We start from the raw sequence: 24,109 nt of genomic DNA, 5'->3' as shown, positions 1-24,109 counted from the left end.
TATCTGGTGCCTGCTGCTGTTCCCAGTGCTTATCATCGCGCTAGAAGTAATTGGGTAAGTCACATAAAAATGTTGAAGTTCTCTTCGACGTCTTCGTGCTGGTCCAAGTCTTCATATGAGGCACCGGAACGACACCACAGATCTAGGCCCAGCTCCCACATGTCAGCCAAGTAACCTGAGTCTGGGTTCACTCCACTCCTCCCAGAGTTTCCTGAAACAGGCGCGACCGCAGCCCAGTTAAGAGTGTTATGAAGCCATGCACCTCATATTTGGGTGGCGTAGCTCTCAAAAGCGCTTCTGGACCCCAAGTGTTCAGCAGGTGCTCCCACTAGATTCTCACCGGCGGCTTTGCCCTCTGTGCCAGTAGAGCCCCTTGGATCCGATCCTGGATCCGCTGCAGTTGCGAGACCCCATCCTTTCCTGAAGCCCAATCCAGTGATATCGTTCTACCCAACTTTGATACGGAGCCGGACAGGAACACGACCTTCCAAGTTGGAGACAGAGCCTACCTTTGTCGATAGACCCTGTGGGGCATACAATTGGAAAAGATCGGAGGTTGCTTATGTTTGCACCAAACCCATGGAAGAGCCCAAAGAGAACTGTTATGAGGAACTAGCAGATGCCTGAAGTCTGTACACCTCCACAGACACTGACCTTTTCTCTCCTCCTATTGTGACTATGGAGGATGGGGCTTCATTTGACATAGTGGTGAGTAGGGCAGCTGAGGTTCTGGACCTTTCACTGCCTTCTGAAGCAGTCAAGATGAACATCTAGACAGAGGTGCTTCAACGGGGAGATGCTCCGACTGAGCCTCTGCCCTCTTTCAACAAAGCCCTCACATAAGTCTGTTATATCCTGGCTTTAATGTTATTCATGCAATCTCTTGCTCTGCCAGTGGAATGTTCATTGGATGGTGTGTTTCAGAATGTTGGGAGCCAGACAGTCAGTTGAGAAGGGCTGAGCAGCATGCTGGCTGCTCCTGGTGAGGTCTTGTATTGGATTTAACTGGATGACTTGTAACTATCTACAAATAAACAGCTTAAGATCCTCTACACGTCTGGACTAAGTTTTGGGTTACACAGTCTGTTCAACTTAAAGAGATGTTCATCTTCCAAAAGCTGTCTACTCTCATGAGTGCATCTCTAGTTTCAGACAAAGCCTACTTTTAGTGATGCGGAGCTTTCTGTGAGGGTAAGCCTACGTCTGTACACTGTCTGGTGAAGAGGTGTGTGTGCTCAGGTACCTGTCAGTTCTTACTTCTTCTGCTGTGAGAGTGGTGAAGATGTGTACCATTGTACCTGTCCACCAGTTGTTGATCTGAATGACTGTTTCACTGTGCCCTCATTTGGATGCATGGACACCGTCTTGTGTCTCTGCCAAACTTCACCTGAAGTGTTCTGTCACTATTTGGATTCTTCCAAAGACTTTATTGCTGCCTATCCAGTACTTGGCAGTTCCTGCCTGACTCAGCTGCTGTTGATTATACACAGGCTTATCAGTACTCGGCTTGGCTTTTGAGGCACGGGACGTGTCTACACTGTCAATAACCAGTGTTTCAGTTTCTCATCTATCCTGCTGTGAACTGCCTTTGCATCACTTCGCTCTTTCCGCGGTCAGGAATATCATATTGCGTGATCAGGAGGGTTAGTCTACAACGTGTGTGAAGAGCCTCCAACGTCTTCAGAGTTGACCTATTTTTTTTTTCACCGTGCCCCCTGATGTCACCCTTTTATTTTATGTCCGTGTTTGTAATGGGGAGGACATGTGTTTGGCCGCGCTTAAGGTGATAAACTGTGAGTAATTTTACATTTTGTTTTCTTTTCCTCACTCCGCCTTTCCCTATCGGGAGTTCAACTGCCACTAGCTTTTAAACTGCCATGCCTCGTTCAAACCTTGCACGAGCTGCGTTCTGCATGCTCACACACAGCGCGTGCTACTCACCTGGTTCCCCTGTCCCTCAGTGCTCTCGCCATGACGTCCTTTCTTCTTTGTTCATGGCTGCTGCTTACAGATGCTCTGCTGCAAAGATGTGCCCAGAGCCACCTGGCCCGCCGTGAGTTTGCGTGCTGCCATTTTGTATTTACCATTTGTGTTTGCCTGCCAACCACAACTTTTAATTGTGATTCTTTGCCAATCACGTCACGTCATCTCTGTTAAAATTAAGGTTTTAGCAACCACTGTTGGATGCCAGTCACTACGCTGATTTCTTTTAGGCATTCTCGGGTGGTGAAGCGACTACAAGGGATTTACAACTTTGTTTCTACATGGCCGCATGGAGTTCACACGTTTTCTCAACCAATGATTTACAGTGTGCTTGAGGTGAACATTCTTGAAACTGACTGTACACCATTGTGAGGTTTGTCGGAGCGACGATTCTTTAACGCCATGTACTGTCGTTATCAATTCGGTTTCAGTACGTTTTTCACCTGCATTTCTTTTGTATCTTGGTTGGTTTACCTAAAGTGTTGATAGATTCACAGCTACAAGACCGGTTAGGTTATTTTATGTTAATTTATGCAGTGTCTTTGAGGATAATTAACCTTAACAACACATTTTATTATGTTGCCACACATGATATTTTACGCACTGTGTATTACTTGATATTGGTGTGTCTGTTTCAAGGGCATCTTTTTACCCTATATAGGGGGTCTATGGGGTTTTCTCCAATTTTGTCCTCACCTCTAGTCTCTTTTCCTTCGGGGAACTATGCAAGGGTGTCAGCCCCTTTTGCATTTACATGTAGGTTTTAGGGTTTCAGTCCCACCTCTATGATGCACTACATTTTGCCTCTATACAAAATGTTTGTTTTAGGTTACATTCCCATCTTCTACAGGGTACAACTAATTTTTTTGTCTCTCAGGAGATGTCTCACATGGGTAACAGTCCCATCTCTACGGTGCACAGCTTGTTTGCCTCTCCATGAGGTGTCTCACATGGGTCACAGTCCCATCTTTTACTAGTGCACAACACTGACCTCTCCATGAAGTGTCTCACATGGGTCACAGTCCCATCTACTACTAGTGCACAAAACTGACCTCTACATGAGGTGTCTCACATGGGTTACATTCCCATCCTCTACGGTGCACAACAATTATTTTTGTCTCTCAGGAGATGTCTCACATGGGTTGTCCTCATTCTCTACGGTGCACAACATGGGTTACAGTCCCATCTGTTCAGTGCACAGGAAATGACCTCCAGGGTATTTCTTTCTCAACAGTGCACAACAATTTTATGTTTTTACCCTACTTAGGGTGTGTCATATGGGTTTTGCCCCTTCACAACAGTGCACAATATTCTTTTACATGGTGTGCTTGATGGGTTTGATCTCATCTATTCAGTGCCCAGTGTGCAACCGTTCACCACGTGTTTATTACAATATTACCTTCACACAGGGTATTTGTTCTGAATACCAGTTGGTGTTTTTCTCAACTTTAATGTGTTTTGTTTACAGCTTTCAATTGGTATTCAACGTCCTCATTTATTATATTCAGATTTTAAGTTAATGGGAAGTATGAGTGATTTATTTTAATTGTCTCACTATTTCCTGTTACGGCCCAGTTTTCCTTGTGATATCTCTTATTGGTGTCATCTGTGGATTCTGGTTTCTTTTTTCTATGTTCTTCTCAGTTTTTTCTCTTACTGTTGTGTTCTTTTGTTCTTTGGAGGTTTTCTTCTTCTTCTTTTTGTCAGCGTCTGGTATGACTTGTCTCTTTTTATACATGCCTGGCCAGCAAGTATATGTTGAAGTAGTCGTTGGTGTTTTCTCTTTTCGTTTCTGTTGTTGAGGTTGAAGGGAGGATGGCATTCTCACCTTTTGTCTTTCTTCTCTGTTTTCTTCACTTGTATTTTCGCATCTTCTTTTGGTTGCTCTTCTTTCTGATTGGTTTGCGATGTTTCTGATTTACCCTGTCTTTCCTCTGAATTAGTTTTCTTTCTGTTTTCATTCATTATTGTTTTTACAAGGAAGAAAAGGGGATATGTTCTATCCTGGCTTTGATGTTATTCATGCAATTCCTTGCTCTGCCGGTGGAATGTTCATTGGATGATGTGTTTCAGAATGTGGGGAGCCAGAGAGTCAGTTGAGAAGGGCTGAGCAGCATGCTGGCTGCTCCTGGTGAGGTCTTGTATTGGATTTAACTGGATGACTTGTAACTATCTACAAATAAACAGCTAAAGATCCTCTACACGTCTGGACTAAGTTTTGGGTTACACAGTCTGTTCAACTTAAAGAGATGTTCATCTTCCAAAAGCTGTCTACTCTCATGAGTGCATCTCTAGTTTCAGACAAAGCCTACTTCTAGTGATGCGGAGCTTTCTGTGAGGGTAAGCCTACGTCTGTACACTGTCTGGTGAAGAGGTGTGTGTGCTCAGGTACCTGTCAGTTCTTACTTCTTCTGCTGTGAGAGTGGTGAAGATGTGTACCATTGTACCTGTCCACCAGTTGTTGATCTGAATGACTGTTTCACTGTGCCCTCATTTGGATGCATGGACACCGTCTTGTGTCTCTGCCAAACTTCACCTGAAGTGTTCTGTCACTATTTGGATTCTTCCAAAGACTTTATTGCTGCCTATCCAGTACTTGGCAGTTCCTGCCTGACTCAGCTGCTGTTGATTATACACAGGCTTATCAGTACTCGGCTTGGCTTTTGAGGCACGGGACGTGTCTACACTGTCAATAACCAGTGTTTCAGTTTCTCATCTATCCTGCTGTGAACTGCCTTTGCATCACTTCGCTCTTTCCGCGGTCAGGAATATCATATTGCGTGATCAGGAGGGTTAGTCTACAACGTGTGTGAAGAGCCTCCAACGTCTTCAGAGTTGACCTATTTTTTTTTTCACCGTGCCCCTTGATGTCACCCTTTTATTTTATGTCCGTGTTTGTAATGGGGAGGACATGTGTTTGGCCGCGCTTAAGGTGATAAACTGTGAGTAATTTTACATTTTGTTTTCTTTTCCTCACTCCGCCTTTCCCTATCGGGAGTTCAACTGCCACTAGCTTTTAAACTGCCATGCCTCGTTCAAACCTTGCACGAGCTGCGTTCTGCATGCTCACACACAGCGCGTGCTACTCACCTGGTTCCCCTGTCCCTCAGTGCTCTCGCCATGACGTCCTTTCTTCTTTGTTCATGGCTGCTGCTTACAGATGCTCTGCTGCAAAGACGTGCCCAGAGCCACCTGGCCCGCCGTGAGTTTGCGTGCTGCCATTTTGTATTTACCATTTGTGTTTGCCTGCCAACCACAACTTTTAATTGTGATTCTTTGCCAATCACGTCACGTCATCTCTGTTAAAATTAAGGTTTTAGCAACCACTGTTGGATGCCAGTCACTACGCTGATTTCTTTTAGGCATTCTCGGGTGGTGAAGCGACTACAAGGGATTTACAACTTTGTTTCTACATGGCCGCATGGAGTTCACACGTTTTCTCAACCAATGATTTACAGTGTGCTTGAGGTGAACATTCTTGAAACTGACTGTACACCATTGTGAGGTTTGTCGGAGCGACGATTCTTTAACGCCATGTACTGTCGTTATCAATTCGGTTTCAGTACGTTTTTCACCTGCATTTCTTTTGTATCTTGGTTGGTTTACCTAAAGTGTTGATAGATTCACAGCTACAAGACCGGTTAGGTTATTTTATGTTAATTTATGCAGTGTCTTTGAGGATAATTAACCTTAACAACACATTTTATTATGTTGCCACACATGATATTTTACGCACTGTGTATTACTTGATATTGGTGTGTCTGTTTCAAGGGCATCTTTTTACCCTATATAGGGGGTCTATGGGGTTTTCTCCAATTTTGTCCTCACCTCTAGTCTCTTTTCCTTCGGGGAACTATGCAAGGGTGTCAGCCCCTTTTGCATTTACATGTAGGTTTTAGGGTTTCAGTCCCACCTCTATGATGCACTACATTTTGCCTCTATACAAAATGTTTGTTTTAGGTTACATTCCTATCTTCTACAGGGTACAACTAATTTTTTTGTCTCTCATGAGATGTCTCACATGGGTAACAGTCCCATCTCTACGGTGCACAGCTTGTTTGCCTCTCCATGAGGTGTCTCACATGGGTCACAGTCCCATCTACTACTAGTGCACAAAACTGACCTCTACATGAGGTGTCTCACATGGGTTACATTCCCATCCTCTACGGTGCACAACAATTATTTTTGTCTCTCAGGAGATGTCTCACATGGGTTGTCCTCATTCTCTACGGTGCACAACATGGGCTACAGTCCCATCTGTTCAGTGCACAGGAAATGACCTCCAGGGTATTTCTTTCTCAACAGTGCACAACAATTTTATGTTTTTACCCTACTTAGGGTGTGTCATATGGGTTTTGCCCCTTCACAACAGTGCACAATATTCTTTTACATGGTGTGCTTGATGGGTTTGATCTCATCTATTCAGTGCACAGTGTGCATCCGTTCACCACGTGTTTATTACAATATTACCTTCACACAGGGTATTTGTTCTGAATACCAGTTGGTGTTTTTCTCAACTTTAATGTGTTTTGTTTACAGCTTTCAATTGGTATTCAACGTCCTCATTTATTATATTCAGATTTTAAGTTAATGGGAAGTATGAGTGATTTATTTTAATTGTCTCACTATTTCCTGTTACGGCCCAGTTTTCCTTGTGATATCTCTTATTGGTGTCATCTGTGGATTCTGGTTTCTTTTTTCTATGTTCTTCTCAGTTTTTTCTCTTACTGTTGTGTTCTTTTGTTCTTTGGAGGTTTTCTTCTTCTTCTTTTTGTCAGCGTCTGGTATGACTTGTCTCTTTTTATACATGCCTGGCCAGCAAGTATATGTTGAAGTAGTCGTTGGTGTTTTCTCTTTTCGTTTCTGTTGTTGAGGTTGAAGGGAGGATGGCATTCTCACCTTTTGTCTTTCTTCTCTGTTTTCTTCACTTGTATTTTCGCATCTTCTTTTGGTTGCTCTTCTTTCTGATTGGTTTGCGATGTTTCTGATTTACCCTGTCTTTCCTCTGAATTAGTTTTCTTTCTGTTTTCATTCATTATTGTTTTTACAAGGAAGAAAAGGGGATATGTTCTATCCTGGCTTTGATGTTATTCATGCAATTCCTTGCTCTGCCGGTGGAATGTTCATTGGATGATGTGTTTCAGAATGTTGGGAGCCAGAGAGTCAGTTGAGAAGGGCTGAGCAGCATGCTGGCTGCTCCTGGTGGGGTCTTGTATTGGATTTAACTGGATGACTTGTAACTATCTACAAATAAACATCTAAAGATTCTCTACACGTCTGGACTAAATTATTACAAAATCCTGCTCGGCGGATTAGCCAAGCCCTGTACACAGGACGATTGCCTTCCGCCATTGCCAGCCCTGACGCGTTCCCTACCACGCCACCTTCAGCAAGAGACCGTTTTGTTCCACAGCCTTGCACTGCCGTCCATGCTCTTGGGCCGGTATTGTTACACACTTTGGTATTAGGTTGTGCAAGTTGGACCCATTATCTATGAGGAGGCCAGAGCAATCGAACCAGGCTTATCGGCATGGACGCAGCAAAGTTCACCATACGTTTAAGGCTGGATACAAATGAATCACTAGGCAGAGCAATTGCTTTGTCAGTAGCAGTGTCGCCACGTCTGGCTGAGAGCTACTGGCCTTTCAGGGAATGCCCAGGCATCCCTTATGGACATGCTCTTCAATGGCACCTGCTTTTTTGGTGACAAGGCATATTCGGCGCTCAATCGCTTAAAGGACAGCAGGACCACTGACCTGTCGTTGAGATTCTCCACTGCCTTGCGTCAGCCCCACTCTGCCTTTCACCCCTTTCGTGGCTCAGGTAGGATCTACCAGCTGTGTCCAATTTCGCCCAGACACCACAGCAAACAGGGGCCCCAGATCTTTCTTGGTCGCAGGCGCAGCTCCCATAAGCCCCATGGGACCCAAGTCCAGAAGTCTCCCCAGTCCGTCAACCCCCAGCAGCCACAGCTGCAAACCCTTTTAAAATGCCCTCTCACCATCACGGACAACTTGTCTTCCGTAGGATCAAGTATCACCCGCCCTGCTGGCAGTCCATAGCATTGGACAAATGGGTGCTTCAAATTGTGCAATGGGTTATGCTTTTACATTCTCCAACACTCCGGTGTCCATGCCACAATCCTAAGACTGGCTGGAGGACCACCTCTCCCTGCTGCGTCTGGAGAGGCAGGCTCTTTTGGCCAGAGGATGCCTGAATCAGTAGTAGGTTAGTGATTGCCATTCCAGCTGCTTTCTGATGACCAAAATGGACAGAGGCCTCCGCCCTATCTTAGACCTGTGTTGTCTCAATTTCTTCCTGAAGGAGATATTCAAGATGTTAACGCTAGCTCAGATCCTGGCTGCCCAGGAGACTGGATGGTAGCATTGGACTTGCAGGACGCTTATTTTCATATTTTATATTTTCATTGGGCTACAAGCACTTTCAATTTGCTGTGCTACAGTTTGGTTTTACCAGTGCCCCTTGGGTGTTCATAAAGGTGTTGTCAGTGGTTGCAGCCCAACTGCGAAGGTCAGGAGCTCCAGTCTTCCCAGCTCTTCAACGATTAGCTGTTGAAGGCAGGCTCACCCCAGGGTATCCTTTTCACCTCTAGACTATGGCAAACCTTAATTTACTGGGGTTCACTATCTATGTGCCGAAGTCACACCTGACTGCCTCTCAGACGCTCGCATTCATCTGAGCCTTTTTGAACACCGGGCAGTTTCTGGCCTATCCTCCCGAGTGGCGAGTCTAGGATATCTAGGCTATGATTCTGATGTTTCAACCTGTAACCTGGATTTCGGTGAGACTGACTGGGGCTGTAGCGGCTCATGACCTCCTGCATCCACCTGGTAACACAAGCTCATTGTCAAATGCACGCTTTGCAGTGGAACCTGACGTCCCACTGGGCACAACATCAAAAGAATCTCCCCAACGTGGTCCAGATGTTGGAAGGGAACTGCGAATGATCTGCATTGGTGGCTGATGAACCGAGATTGGGTCAGCGGCATACCCCTCTCTGTTCTCCACAGTGGAGACAGATGCCTCACTTATGTGTTGGGCCGGCCACCTAGCAGAGGTGGAGGTCAGAGGCCTCTGGCTGGTTTCGGGCAGAGCCTCAGCTCCAAATTAACCTGTTAGAGTTGAGAGCGATTCCCCTGACATTGAAAGCCTTAATTCCTTCCATCAACTGAATGCTGTTTCAAGTGTTCATGGACAACACCACTGCCTTGTAATATTGCAACTGGCAGGGCGGGGGAGGTCGGGGACCCTGTGTCTAGTGGCCAATATGTCTATGGGCATGGCTGTAACGTCAGGACATATTCCTGGTCTGGTGGAATCTCTGAAAACCAGGACGGACTCCGCCCTCAATGGCTCGTGGATTACAAATGGTGTCTCCACATGGAGGTGGTGCAGGGTCTCATACGTGACTAGGGAGAACTTGGGTAACTCTATTCTCTACCGCTGAGAATGTGTAATGCTAGCAATTCTACTCGCTGGAGTTTCTGAGGTGGCTCTCGCTCGGAAAAGCATTTTGGCTCAAATAGACTTCAGGCCTCCTGTGTACGCTTTTCCTCCGATACCACTTCGATTCAGAGTTCTAAAGATGAGAAACGATCAGGCCCAAGTCATTCTTGTGGCTCTAGATTGGGCACTGAGAGTATGGTATTCAGAACTCCTGAGCATGAGCAGCGGTCCTTCAATCAGGCCGTCCGTTCGGGAGGATCTCCTGTCGCAATTTTGTCATCCAGGCATCCCTAATCTAAGACTGTATATGCCTGTTGTTGGGACAAGTTTGTGGACTGGAAAAACGTGCCACTTTATTCAATTGCATGGATGAATCAATATGGCTGCTGAGCACCCTGAATTTGTTACACGTCTAGGTCACATGATACTGCCTTGCTAACTTTGACAACTTACAAACATGATAAATCATGCAATAAGTAATCGGGTTAAATAGTCATTTTAAATTACAACTAGTGAATACATATGTATTTGAGACAAGTCTCCATAGCATTTCCCGGTTGTATGACGTTGTAACACATTCAGTTGCAACGCATGCCTTTACTACACATGAGTTACGACACGAATGCCATTACCCCACATAACCTTTATCACGAACATGCCTTTACCACACATGCCTTTACCACACATGCCTTTACCACACATGCCTTTACAACAATTTTCGTTGTAAAAGCATGAATGTTCTAGGCATTTTCTTAGTAAAGGTTTTCCCTGCCCTGTGCCTTTAAACAAGTCCTTTGTGCTGTGCTCCCCCCCCCCCCCCACATTCTTATTTTTTTTTTTAAATACCCCTCCGCTCCCCTGAACCCTAACAGAGGACCTCTGTGCGACCCGCCCACAGCCCTTTTAAAATCTACCTCTCCCCCTGCCCTATGCTCTAAAAGCGGGACCCTGCGAGATGACCCCAGCCCTTCCAAAAACTTCTCCTCCCCATCTCGAAAATGTAAATCCGTAGCCCCTGGCCCAATCCCCCTTACCTCTCCGTGAGTTCGCCTCCTCTCCTGCTCTTCTGAGGCGCGGCGCACGTCGTAAAGAGGAAGCGGAAGGGTTTCTTCGAATGACGCCGATAGCCTTCAGAACCGCAAACCTACTTTAACTGTAAGGTTTTCAATGCTGTACTTGTTGTTCCCAGTCCACAGATGGTGAAAAAGTTGTACCAGAACACAAGAGGCGAACAACTACAAAGATGTGGGATTGGAATTCCATTCAAAGGTTAAAGCTTTTTAGTATTACTTGCCAAGTCATGACATGAATTCATCATACAGTGGCAACGACATGGAAAGATTATTGCGACACAGACATTCCCTGTTTCATGCGCTTTAAGCATACATGCTGCACCACATATACCTTTGCCATACATACCTTTACAACGTAATTCATGGTAAAGGCTATGCGTGGTAACAATGCATGCGTTGTAACTCATGCATGCTAAATGCTTTGCAGTGAAACAGCCGCGTTGTAATGGCCGTTTCCCCATTTCCCAGGTCTCATAATCTCTTCTTTCTTTTATGTGCATTGTAGTTCTGAAATAGTTTACCTCGAGGAAACTTTTGTGATTGTATCTATTTCTGATTACTCTTGTATAAAATGCCATACTACTGTCTCTTGACTTTCACACATATGCAAGTAGTAATTAGGTTTATTAAAGAACAATTCAACAAGGTGGTTTTATGCATGATGTTCTGGTAATACGTCCGCAACAGTATGCTGTTCTGGTAATACATCTCCAACAGTTAGATTCAATATAACTTTTTTTGTAAGAGTCTTCTAGTTCAACATATCTGTTTTTCAGTAGGAATTCACATTTCTGGATTATGATTTGCCATAGTTTCATCTCCGTTAAATGCGTGGCTACACCTTATGTTACAATTTTTGTCCTAATATTTGATTTGTGTTAATTTAGTTTGTCCTACATGCATTTTCCCACAAGAACATATTAGCAAATTCACCACATTACATGTTTCACAGGTTTCCTAATGTTTAAGGAAGATTTTGTTTTAACCGTAGTGGGATATTGTCTATCATCCCCTTTGATTACATTTTTGTATTGCCAACATTGTAAACAAATATTCCTTTTATTCTGAATGGTAAATAACTTTCATGGTTTTCGATAAGTCGGTTCTTATTGGCATTTGGTATAGATGCCTTTTGCGAGTGAACACAAACATAGGTCTACTATTGACCAATTTTCAAAGAATCATCCTTTTCTACAATGTTTCAATTTTTATGTACAAAGTGAGTGGTCTTATTTCTTTGTCTTGAAAACAGTAAAATTGTTGTCATTCTTTCTTCTTTATTGTGATATTTGCTTTTCTGTGCCTACCTTCTGTCATTGCTCATGATTTTAAGCATAGCGTTTTCCACAGCATTTTTTTTTATAATTAATAGCTCGTTCTGTTTAATTTTTTCACACATTTCCTTTTCACATGGCACCTATTTCTTACTTAATACCTGGAAGTAAGGCAGGTTTTCATCACTGATTTAGGTGAAAACTTGCGGCTTGCAGGATGCTGTTATTGTCAGTTTTTGTTGTTTTTGTTTTTACATGCAATTCTGTGATGAACTTCCAGTTCATGATTTTTATGTTCCTAGCGAAAAAGGTTATATCTGCTTGATCACTATTTTGTCTACTGTTAACAGTGCTATGACAAGAATTCAGATAGTCACCAAGCTGTCATACTTCTTCAGATCTTGTCCTAATTCTCATTATGTCATCTTAAGTACCACCACCATATTGCCAGGTGTTTTTTCCGTTCCATGTGTTGCAGTACTTTTTCTTTTCCGATTTTATGCATACATTTATTTGTGTGAGTAGGCATCATGTTACAGTCCATCAATATCTTTTTCGTATTTAGATAAAACTGATTTCCTGTTTTTCCTTACCAGGTGTTTTCTGGGACAGGTAACCTTTGCCCTCTTCTCAAATGTGTTTTGCTGTGGTGACCTCTGCCTTTGTAGAACTGGACATGTAGTACCTCCAAGGTACTCCGTCAGTAGCCCATGGGTATTCCCCTGATTTTAGTCATTGAGAGAAATAGGAGAGGAACCATTTTTTGGGAGGAGCCTGTTCTTGCAGTTCTCTGAGCAGATTCAGTATGCGGTTACCATGTTGGTAATCTTCAAAGCAGACACCTAGCACATCATTTTTCTGGACATCCACTTTGATTTAAAAACTAAGCATGAAAGGTAGCCACACTGCCCTGCACTTAATGATAAACTGATGCAAGTATGTATGTCCTCTGGATGCAGCTACCACATCCCAAACTATTTTATATTGTGGCTCCCCCAGCCATAACAGAAGACTACTCACTCACGACTGCAGGGTGGGGAGTCAGTGGTAAGTGTTCCCATTCTTAGGTTACACCAAGTATGTCATAAAGGGGCTTGAGGTCAGCATTTTGAGGGGCGCTTTGGATCAGAGGCCCGACAACTGGTTAAAAAAGGTACATGTAGGGAATACACAGGACTAGCATATGTACAGTTGGTTAGGACTTGTATCCTTACAGCATCTTCATCTCCAGATTTACTCAACTTCTACTGCAAACTAGTTTACATATCTGCACAAACTGCCAACATTCAGGATTTCCTACACCCCATTTTGCAAAGAAGTTATGTTGAAAGTACTATATTTCAATAAACTAGCTGTTTATGACCCATTTTCTTTAGTAGCAGTTGCAGCAGCAAAGGTATCTACTGCAGCCATGTACCCAAAGATTGCAGTATATTGAGTGATGCAGTTTTAACTCTACAGTCCCCTGTAAATGTGCTTAATAGCCAGTCAGGGTACCTTAACTGATGTTTGTCTGACTCATTGGTAAATATTTTATGTCTCACTTTAGATCTCGTTTTTTATCTAATGTTCAAATATTGATAGTTTAAAACACCATCTAAAGAGATTTACAATAAGGAAATGTCAACACCTATCTAAAGCTTAGGATACAATTCAAGCAATATGTATTATTTCTTGTGGTTTTTTTTTCAGCGACGGCGAATTGAAAATGTTAAAAATATAAATACAGATTTGCTAAGGGCTCCAGTAATTTGTGTGCTTGGACATGTAGACACGGGGAAGACAAAGATTCTAGATAAGGTAAGGTGCAACTCCTCTTAATTGAATGATTTTTTTTCCTCATTATTCCAATAATGGCTCAGTGGGGTGCCCGAATTCCAATAAGGGTTGAGAGTAGGGCCACAGGAGTCAAAATGTTAAGGCCCACTTCCCTAGATTATAGGGAAGAGAGCCTCATGTGTCGAAGGGGAAGACTTGCCCTGTGGTCTGAAACTAGAAGCAAATCACAATTAATTAATAAGCATTATACCCCTGGGAATCCCGGGTGACACAATTGCAAAGATTTGAACCACAAAATAAACACAGAAACAAGCATTCATCAAACAAATTATGAAATATTTTAATTCTCAAACAAATATAAAAAAAATCAAATTTAATGTGAAGTTTGGAGCTTTTCTAATTTCAATTGAGGTCACCCTTCGTCCAAATATTTTCTGTTTGATGCACTTACACTGCTCCCACGAATCATGAGGATAACTTAAATTGTAGCCTCCAATTTCAAATTCCTTCACGTTTACAGAACATTTTTACATTTTAACTTTTGCTTCTTTATATACACCTTATTCATCTGCTAATATTGTTTAATTTTCTGAACAGTCTCGGATCTCCTAGGCATCGAAAATGCCCCAGGAGTCCCTGGCCTACAGGTTAACAACCACTGATCTAGGGTAAGCTAGGTTTCTCTGGTGTGTTCGGATTCACTGATTGATGTATACCTTCATGAGTGTTGTTTTGCAGTGTGGATACCAATGTTGGTGCTTTCTTTGGAAACACATTGAAATAAGTAATTCATGTTGAACCCTTTTATGGTAATGAGTTGATTTTACATTTTTCTACTGTTTTCCCTTTCTTTGTTTCTACGGGACAAGCCGAGGATATCTAAAAAAATAAGTATTTTTTTGCATATTAAATGTTTGTCATTGTCCTATTCTTTCATTTGCAATTTAACCCCAGTAGATAGTGAGTTTTGGATGGGTAAAAAAAACTACTCCTCCTGAAGAAAGCCACTCACCCAGAGAGGCATTTCAAATGTGGCTGTAACATTTTGACGGTGTAGATGGGAGAATAATTGTGACCGTACTACATGTACACTTTTTATCTTGTTGAATGTATCCTAATAAAAATAGTGGAGATATCCTAAAAGCTATTTTACCCTGTTTCAAACCCAGTATATTTTATTAAGCACTACCAGCCATGGTCGAGCCCATCCTAGAAGCAAATACCTAGGATGAGGTACTGACGTTATGATGAATCATGCAACAGAATGTGGGTGAGGGTTTTTACCTAAAAGAAAGACGCTCTAATAACTTTAATCATTAGGGTTATATCCCTAGATGATGTAAACAGTTTGATGCATTTGTTGTGGTGTGGCTGATTGGTAGGATGTACCAGTAAATAGTATTACAGCATGAATCTTTCTGGATTCACATGCTGTGGATTATTCTGATAGAGGTTGATCCGGAATTGTCTGTTTTCTTCTCTTTTTATTAATTTATATTTCCTATGTTTTTGGGTAAATGTTGTTGACCTTTGGTATTACGTCCCTTCTCTATGCTGTCCGGCGTACATTCTGGAAGCTCCATTGGATGGTCACCATCTTCAGATTCTTTCTCCTGCCTTTGGGTCTGGATGCATTGGAGGTAGCTCCCATGACAATCAAAAGAAGCTTCTTTCTTTTAATATTGAGAGAGAACCAGAGGGAACTGAAAAACCCCCACAAAGGACACCAAAGAAGATCACCATTCCACACTGAAGATCTCAAAGGTTTTTCAACCCTAGCAGTCTAGAAAGTCCTCAACAGTGTGGCCAAACAGTGCATGAAACACGCCATTCAGGTTCTGCCTAGATGTCACCAGACGTTTGCGCAGAAGGGTAGTAATCAAGTCTTCAACTTGTGTCTGCCCCAATACCCTACGCTGGAAGGCTGCAGCGCCCTAAACGTGAACAGCCCAAGCATCATGAAGTGCTGAGCTCCTCTCCCAAGACTTTCCAAATATGAACTGGGAGTGACTTTAACTAAACTTATTGGCAGCAAATCGTTAAGCGCAACTTATACAGCTGACCCTGCCTTTCAAGTTTACACACATGTGATATTCTCACGCTCGTACCTTCAGCAAATTAATCTGGGTGAACTCGTCTACCCTCAGCTGTTTTCTGAAGCCCTCAATTGCTCTTCCTTGCGATACGAATAATTGCATCAATTCAGCTTGCTCACCCGTTATATGTCCTGATGATGATCTCGAACACTTGAGATTGAAACACCGTTGACCCTTTACAACAAAACTCTTCCTATTCTATAAAGTTGCTTGAGGAGTTTTACACTATTGTTGTCAATGCGATGCCGTTATTTTAAACTTCACCATCACTCTGCGCGTCACACCTCTTTCACTTATTGTGTGAGCACCTGAATTCTATTGTTGTGGAAATAAATGTTTTACATGAACTGACTTATGTCCCTATGTACATTATTATTTTTTTCGCTCATTTAAAATAATTAATCTTCAACTCTCTAACCAGGAGTGCTCTCCTTAGGATCACTTTATTATTGGACCTTTTGGCCACACCCAAACCATTGATTTTTTTACCACATATTTCACCCCAGGTTCACGTATTGGGGTACCCTTGTTTTTCTTAAAACCCACAGAGGTGGGGGCACTACGCGATGGCACAGGCGCAGAAAAAGACATTTAGTCGCAAGACAAGAGGGAGAGAAGCTAAAAAGCCCAGCATAATGGAATATATATATATGTGATCAAGGCCTCTGGGAGGCTGAAACGCGTCATGCAGGCAGTGAGGTGAACAAAATAAAACAATTTACTCACTCGCAATTTGGGTCGGCTCTCGTCTGTTCCTGCTTTCCTTGTTGATGAGCAGGAGTACTCCAGGTGAATTCTCCGTCATATATATATATATATATATATATATATATATATATATATATATATATATATATATATATATTCACTGAAAAAAACATAGGTTTCACACATGTTATAGTTAGCTGGACATTTTACTGATAAAAAACGAATGAAATTCCCCCGTTATAGTTACTGTAGGCAACTATAACTCACGTGACCGTAATCCTCTGCTGATGCTAATACTGTATTTAGACACTTATTTGCCCATGTCGTCTTCCATTAAATTTTAGCTATACATATATTACAAATATTTTTTTTTCATAAAGACACATATGTCATCAGCAGAGGATTACGGTCGCGTGAGTTATAGTTGCCTACAGTAACTATAACGGGGGAATTTCATTGGTTTTTTATCAGTAAAATGTCCAGCTAACTATAACATGTGTGAAACCTATGGTTTTTTCAGTGAATTTGCAAGGTTTTTTAAATGCTAATTCCTAACTATAACGTGTGTGAAACCTATGTTTTTTTCAGTGAATTTGTACGGTTTTTTAAATGCTAAGTTACTTTACGCCATTTGTGGCGTGCGCGCCCACTTAACGCAGTTCGTTCCGTGCGCGCACGGTGCGCTTCGCGCACCGCGTGCCCACGTTACGCTAGATGGGCCATGAACGCACGATGCGCTTCGCGCACCGTGCGCACATGGAGGACATATGATGAGCATCGTTGTGACAGGTAAAATATATGTTTTGTTTAGCTCTAATAAGCCATGCACAAAAGGTCCCCTTCGGGCACCTTTTGCACACGGGGTGGGGAGAATGTGGATATATTTTTTTTTTTTATTATTTCTTACCGTACGCGTACGGTAAGCGTAATCTGCGAAATTTTCGAAAAAATTAAAATTGCCTTTTTTCACTTGGGGGATCGTTGGGGACTCCCTCGACATGGCTAGGTGCTTGGGAGCTGTGTAAACAGCCCCTTTACATGTTTTTGCACTTGGTTTTTCAACCCCCTGTCAGAGTGCGAGAGAGAAAATGGCGGCCGCCGCTTCCTGGTTTCGACCGATTCGAATGTTTACTAAGATCTAAGGGCCAATCAGAATCGCGCTCGCGCACGCCACCGTACGCGTACGGTAAGCGCACCGTAAGCGCACCGTAAGCTGGCTCAGATATATATATTGATTTAAAGGCTATTTTCTCAGAATCTACTGAACATATTTACACCAAACCTACAAAAGGCACTTCCTTGACCTGAGGACTACCTCTCTGCCAAATTTCAAGTAATTCTGTTCAGCCGTTCGGGCTGTAGCTGTGTCTAAAGGTCCTATGGAAAAATGCATGGGAAAAACGCGTTTTGGGACCCCCCTTTTATCTCAGCCCCCGCTTGACGAATCCCCCCGAGACTTTCAGGGTAGGAGCGGAGCGTAGCGCCCCACCTATTTTGAAAAATTCGCGAGGATTCGTGAACCGGTGCCAAAGTTATTCAAAATAGAATGTTGCGGATTTCCTATGGAAACGTGGTCCCAACTATAACTACCTACTGGCGACCGCCAGTAGGTAATATATATATATATATTATAGCGACGATGGTATAGCACAAAGGGGATTTATTGCTCCATAAACCAGCTCCACCGGTCAGTGCACCACGGGTCTCCGGTTCCCGGAAGAAGCATTTTGGTTTGGATATATATATATATATATATCTCCTGTTGGCAGTTATAGTTTGGACCTAGTTTCCATAGGAAGAACATTTTTTGTTTTGCCAATAACTTAGGTGAAGCTTGATGACTCTTCATGAAATTTTCAAAATTTATGCTTCAGTCACTTTAGCTGCTGTGTTGAAAGTTTCGGGGTGATTGGTCAAGTAGGGGGGCCGAGAAAAAAGGCAGGTCCCAAAACATTTTTTCTTATAGGGATTTTGAACATGACTACAGCCTGAACTGCTGAACGGAATTATGCCGAATTTGCCAGAAAGCTAGATGTTGGTCCAGAAGGTGTGCTTTTTTTATGATTTGGTGGAAATCCGTTCAGTAGTTTGAGATATTCAAGGTTAAAAAAATATCGATATTTAGGGACGCGGCTCTTTGCAGTGGACTCACAGATCCACAGTCTCCGTGCTGACATTTGATTGGCTGCCAACACTTCAACCAGGAAGTGTTGGCAGCCATCTTGGGACTCTGCTTGAAGCAGAGTCCCACAAAAATTCAAAAAATAAAGAAAAGGGGGTAGGGTAGGAATACCCTGTCCCCCAAGATATGGGGGGGGGGGTCCCCACATTATCCCCACTGGGCATTAAAAAGAGTTATTTTTTGTTGTTGCAATTTTGCCGCAATCAATGTGTTTACTATTGTGTTTATATTGTTTTACTTTGGACTCGATTGCTGCATGACAAAAGGTTGTAAAGCGCTCCGATACCTCCGGGCCTGGCCAGCGCTATATAAAACCCTTAAAATAAAATTCACTGGTGGATCGGCAGCAAAATTGAAATAAAATGAGCGGGATCCCGTGCGTCTTTTTAACGAAGCTCCCAGGTGGGCCAAATCCCTGGGGCATATGTGTTATTAAAATTAAGGAGGGGGCTCATGGGGACCCCCTCCTAGGCTTTCGATAAGCTCCGCGGACCCACCAGAGACTGCCACCTCCGTGGGGCAAATAACGTGAAGAGCTGCAGGCCGCATTCCTCCCGCCCTCGCAGCCGCGGGGACAGCTGACGGCTCCCACAAAGCAAAAGCAGACATAACTCTACTTTCTGCAAGTGGGAACTGATAAACAGCTTTCGCTTGCAGAAAGCGGAGGTTTCATCTGTTTCCCTGCAGGCAAATATGTGTGTAGGGAAACAGATGAAAACCTTGCTACTGCAAGCAGGGAGATGCTATTTAAAGCAGCTCCCTACCTGCAGGAGCAATTCCGGCTCCCTCGGGAGTAGGGAGCGGGCTGGGACTCCGGGGGTTGGAGGCTCTCCCTGAGATCCCATTGCACACTAGGTGCCCTGGGTAGGCCCCGGGACAACCAGAAAACATGGCTGGGCCCTGGGGAGTGGTGTCCCCAAGGCCAAAAGCGGCCCGGGCAGTGTGGACCCTGCCCCTATTAAAATAAAAACATTATAAGTTCAGCCCTGGGGGATGGGGTTCGGCCCCGGGAAGGGGGCAATGAGCCCCCTCTCCCATTTAAAAGTAATTATTTGGCCCCGGGGAGGTGGGGATCTTGGGGCGATCCACGTAATCCCCCCCCCCCCCCGCCCCCCCCCCTTAATGTTGCCCCAGGGAGTTGATGATCTCCGGAGTCCGTTTTGGCGGGGGTGTGGTTCCGCGTGGCACCAACTTATATGTATTTAATGTAGCCCCATGGAAGTGGTGGTCCCCGGGGCCCAGGGGTAAATGGGGCCCATAATAAAACTAAAGGTTACAGGGACGTTATAATTAAGAGAGAGAATTTTTTTAAAACTATAGAAGTTCACCTAAAGAAGCAAAGGTTACAGCGGCGTTCTAGTTAGGTTCTGAATTTACTCGCACAAAACCATAGAGATTCAGCAGTTGTAGTTAATTATTTCATGTAACTATAACTCGCACCCTCGACAAAATGGAGACCTTAGTCAAAAGAAAGAAGAAGTTTGACGACTCCTTCAAGGGATACTACATCCCACCCAGGCCCTCAAAGGAAAGACTGGTTGAAGGTGAAGCGGAAGAACTGGAGGTAGAACTACTGCCAACACCCAAGCCGGCAGAGGAGCAGGAGGCTTCCTTCGAATTTGAAGAGGACTTTGGTAAAAGCTCCTACTAGCAGTGAATGTTCGCAACGGACACTTAAGATGACTGGCAGGATGTCGATGCTGACTCACCGGAGGAGTGTCTGGACACACAACCCTTAAGTTGTCTGCCAATTGATGACATATCGTGGTACAGCGCAGTTGTGAAACTGGCGGCAGGCACCTGCAGCATCAAGCTTGAGTAGGAACGTGGGAAGTAATGTTTCCTGCTTGAAACCTTATTGCCATCACAGAGAAAGAATCTGTGTCTTCCACTGCTTCCCAGTGTGCTGGACCATTGAAGGGAAGCCTTCAAGGAATCAGTTACGTAGAAAGCTGTCACTCCACATGTAGAGAAGGACTACAGACACTACACAAGATCCCTCTACCTCAGAGGATCAGTGGCTGCTGATTCGATCATTGTCTTCATAGCACACAAGTGAGCCAGTTCACCGGCATCAATGGGGCTACCATCTGTATGTCCACGAGCATTGGGAGGAAATGGAGAATCTCCTGCAGCGATTCCAAGAGCAATATCAAAAGAGAGGAAAATGCTTATACATGAAGGAAAGACTATCTGCATGAAATTAACCCTTGACGCTGCAGATACTGCCAGCAGGCAACTGGATTGGGCCACGCTCTGGAGGCACACTTGGCTAAGGGTGTTTTGGGTTCAAGCAGGAAGTGCAAGCATCTGTGTTGAATATGACCTTCATTGGGGAGTCCCTCACGGGAATTGCATTGGGCAAGTCCCTTCAGAGAAAGAAGGAGGACAGTGAAACAGCGAAGTCCCCCTGTGCACTGTAATTCTGAGGACAATTCAGGGAAGCAATCGCTTCACGAAGGAGAATTACTTCACAAGGGGGTTCACAAACCCCAACCTCCTCATGTCCTTTACTGTGCAACAACTAAACCTCAACACAATGGCAATACACCAGGCAGCAGAGTCAGCCCTTTTGAGGTAGGGCATGCAGAAGAGGCATAGCAACAGGAGACGTAGCCACACTGGCAAGTGAATCCACAGAACATCCACCTCTGTCCTTCACACCAGCAGGGGGCAAAATCTGAAGATTCCTTAAGGAATAGCACAAGATCACCTCTGACAAATGGATACTTACCTAATCAGACACGGATATTGTATAGAACTCTTAAAACCACCACCCAACATGAAACCAAGCGCTTGGGAGGCCAAAGCATGCAGGGACACCATACACTTGGAAAAATAAGTCACTGAACTGCTATAAAAAATGGCTATAGAAAAAAGCGACTGTCCAAGAGAACAAGGGTTGCACACTATCTACTTCCTAGTTCTAAAAGCAGACCTGCCCTTTAAAAAAAAAAATGTTTTTTTACTTCTTTCTTTATGTAGAACAACATTGAGCACCGATCTCATTTACAGTATAAGACATCCGAAAACTGCGTAGAACACCTGCTCTTATACAAAAAAAAGACTTAACATCCCCTGTTTGGTACACACAGTGTTACAGGTCCACAATTATTAGACTGTAAATATAACAGATTACATATGGGGTATCTTTCATATATTCACATGCTTGAATCATTCCCCGTTGTCGAAGTGGGAGTCCCACGGTAATATGGATAAAGCAGTAATTATAAAAACTTCCATAGGCTATCATGGAAGCAACTATGCATTTAATAGCCTATCTAGCTCCTTTTCTAAAAAAAAAAAAAGGAAACCTTACTACAACCAATCTGTAACCAGCACCCTCTAGAGCCCTTGGATTTTCACCGCACGTCATGTGTGAGGGGAGTCTCCCTGAGTTCTGCTCAGTTCTTCAAAATTTCTCACAGATAAGTCTCATTTTCATCTGGATATTATAATGTCTGACAGGAAAGGACAATTTCGCCCTTGTAAATCCTGTGGGAAGAAGAGGGTTCATATTGATGATGCCCATAAGGATTGCATCTATTGCCTCTAACCTCCTCATTAGGCAAAATAATGCAAAATCTGACGCACTTTTTCATCTAAGACTCTTCGAGATAGAGAGGGCGGACTTTTGTTGTGGCTGAAGAAGACACAGGGAGCGTCTTCTGATGAGGAGAGCGACATCCCATGAGAGGCCCAGGTCGCCTCAGGGTCAGTCTGAGGATGTCAAGAAACACCTTAAAACCTCTCATCAGACCAAAGAAGCTAGAAAAAAGGAGAAATAACCTAAAGTATCCTCAGAGCTAGTCTTGCCACATCATTCTGGAACTTTTAACGCTAAACTGGAATCTGCCACCTCTTCACAGTCTTCCAGGCATAAATCCAGCCACCGATCCCTCTCTGCATCAGTTTCACCGTCGAAGCCTGCTTCTTCAACAACAACGACTATTCGCTCGTCGTCGAGACAGTCGATGGCGCCTACGACAACGACAGCGCCCAATACCGTTGACGCTATATTTACCATCTACGAAGACCTCAGTGACGAGGTTGCCACTGTCGACGCCTGCAGCGATGACGACACCATCGACGGCGGCTCCTCCGTCGACGAGCACTCCACCGTTGACGGCATACATATCGACAACGGATTTACCGCTGATGCGAAAATCAGGTTCGTCGACAGTTCAATTGACGCTGCTCCCATCGACGAAGTCACTGCAAATCCAGTCCACGCCTTCCAGATTGTCCAAAAAATCGCTGCTGCCTGATTTCCAATCGCCAGGCAAGATTTCGCTTTTACTCCCAAGCCACCTTCTAGACCGAGAGTAAACCGATGATGATGGTCCCTTTGGGAATGCTCATAGTCATTCTGAACTCATTGTCAAGTGTCAGAAAGAGGATGAGAACTATTATGATGAGGAGCAGTACTACCAACACTACTATCCAACTCCTCCTAAACAATATCAGCATTTTAGATATTATGTTGATCCACCAAGGCAAGAACCTGCTCAAGTACCTTCTTACTTAATGCAAGATTTACAAGCAATGCTCACGGACTACAGAAAAAGGTACCCGCCCCAAGAGGAACACATCACTGTGCCGTCGCCTCCACCCTCGCCACCTGTGGCGCTGCTTACACCAATACTGCCTCGTCCTGTTACTCCTAGGATGACGCCACGTCCCATCATCCCCGTTTCTCCTAGAGCAGATCCATCCTCTTTGGAAGAAGAGCCTGAAGAGGGAGAAATGCACAATCCTCCTCCACCCACTGATGAATGGGATAACTATATCATACTCACACCATCCCTTCTTCCTTGTCTTCCTTCAGACTCCCCTCCAGAGGACATTGGAGGTTTTCATAATCTGATGGACAGGGCTATGTCCAGATTTCATCTTCCCACAATAGTCAAGCAATCGCATGGTTTCCTTTATGACTTCAAAGAGCAATCAAGAAAGTTTGTAAGATTTATACCGACTTTAGACCATATCTGGCAGGATTGCCTTAAAGTAATGAAATCACCAGCCATTGTAGTGCCGGTACTGCCAAGATTAGACAAAAAATACAGGGCGCCTGAGGATTCCCTTGCATGCCTTACAGGTCATCCCAAATTGGACTTGGTTATTCCCCATGCAGCTCAGAGGAGGTAAAAAATCCTTCCACTCCCATCACGTCTCCACCGGACAAGGAAAGACGCCATTTGGATTCCATTGAAAAGAGATTCTCCTCCATGTCCGCAATCTGTCAGGGCTTCAAATGCACTAGCCATTCTGAGCTGCTACGAACGGCAAATGTGGCCCGATATCGAGGCCATGCTGGAGTTTATACCTGAGGAAAATAAACAGGAATTTCGCAAATTCCTGGCTGAGGGATAGCGCACATGGTTCGAAATTATAGACTGTGCCATGGACATAGCAATGACATGTTTTCGACAACTAGCTGGTGCGGCTGTTTTAAGACGCATGGGATGGCTTCGTTTTCGTCCAGAAGTGCAATCAAAGATACTGGACATGGTGTACGATGGAGGCAGTTTATTTGGAAAACATGTA

The 24,109-nt window shown here is 43.9% G+C and overlaps 1 protein-coding gene across 2 annotated transcripts in view; it reads left to right on the top strand.

The window, feature by feature from the left end:
- EIF5B (eukaryotic translation initiation factor 5B) overlaps positions 1–24,109 on the top strand; it is a 461,059-nt gene that overhangs the window by 245,507 nt on the left and 191,443 nt on the right. For both annotated transcript variants that reach the window (XM_085622776.1, XM_085622777.1), the window contains exon 11: positions 13,490–13,597. In XM_085622776.1, coding sequence (XP_085478902.1) covers positions 13,490–13,597 — 108 coding nt within the window. The remainder of the gene's footprint in view (positions 1–13,489; positions 13,598–24,109) is intronic.

The sequence above is a fragment of the Triturus cristatus genome, chromosome 8, assembly GCF_964204655.1.
Source record: "Triturus cristatus chromosome 8, aTriCri1.1, whole genome shotgun sequence".
NCBI classification, from domain to species: Eukaryota; Metazoa; Chordata; class Amphibia; order Caudata; family Salamandridae; genus Triturus; species Triturus cristatus.
The sequence above is the reverse complement of the archived record's forward strand: the minus strand, read 5'-3'. Positions and strand labels throughout refer to the sequence as shown.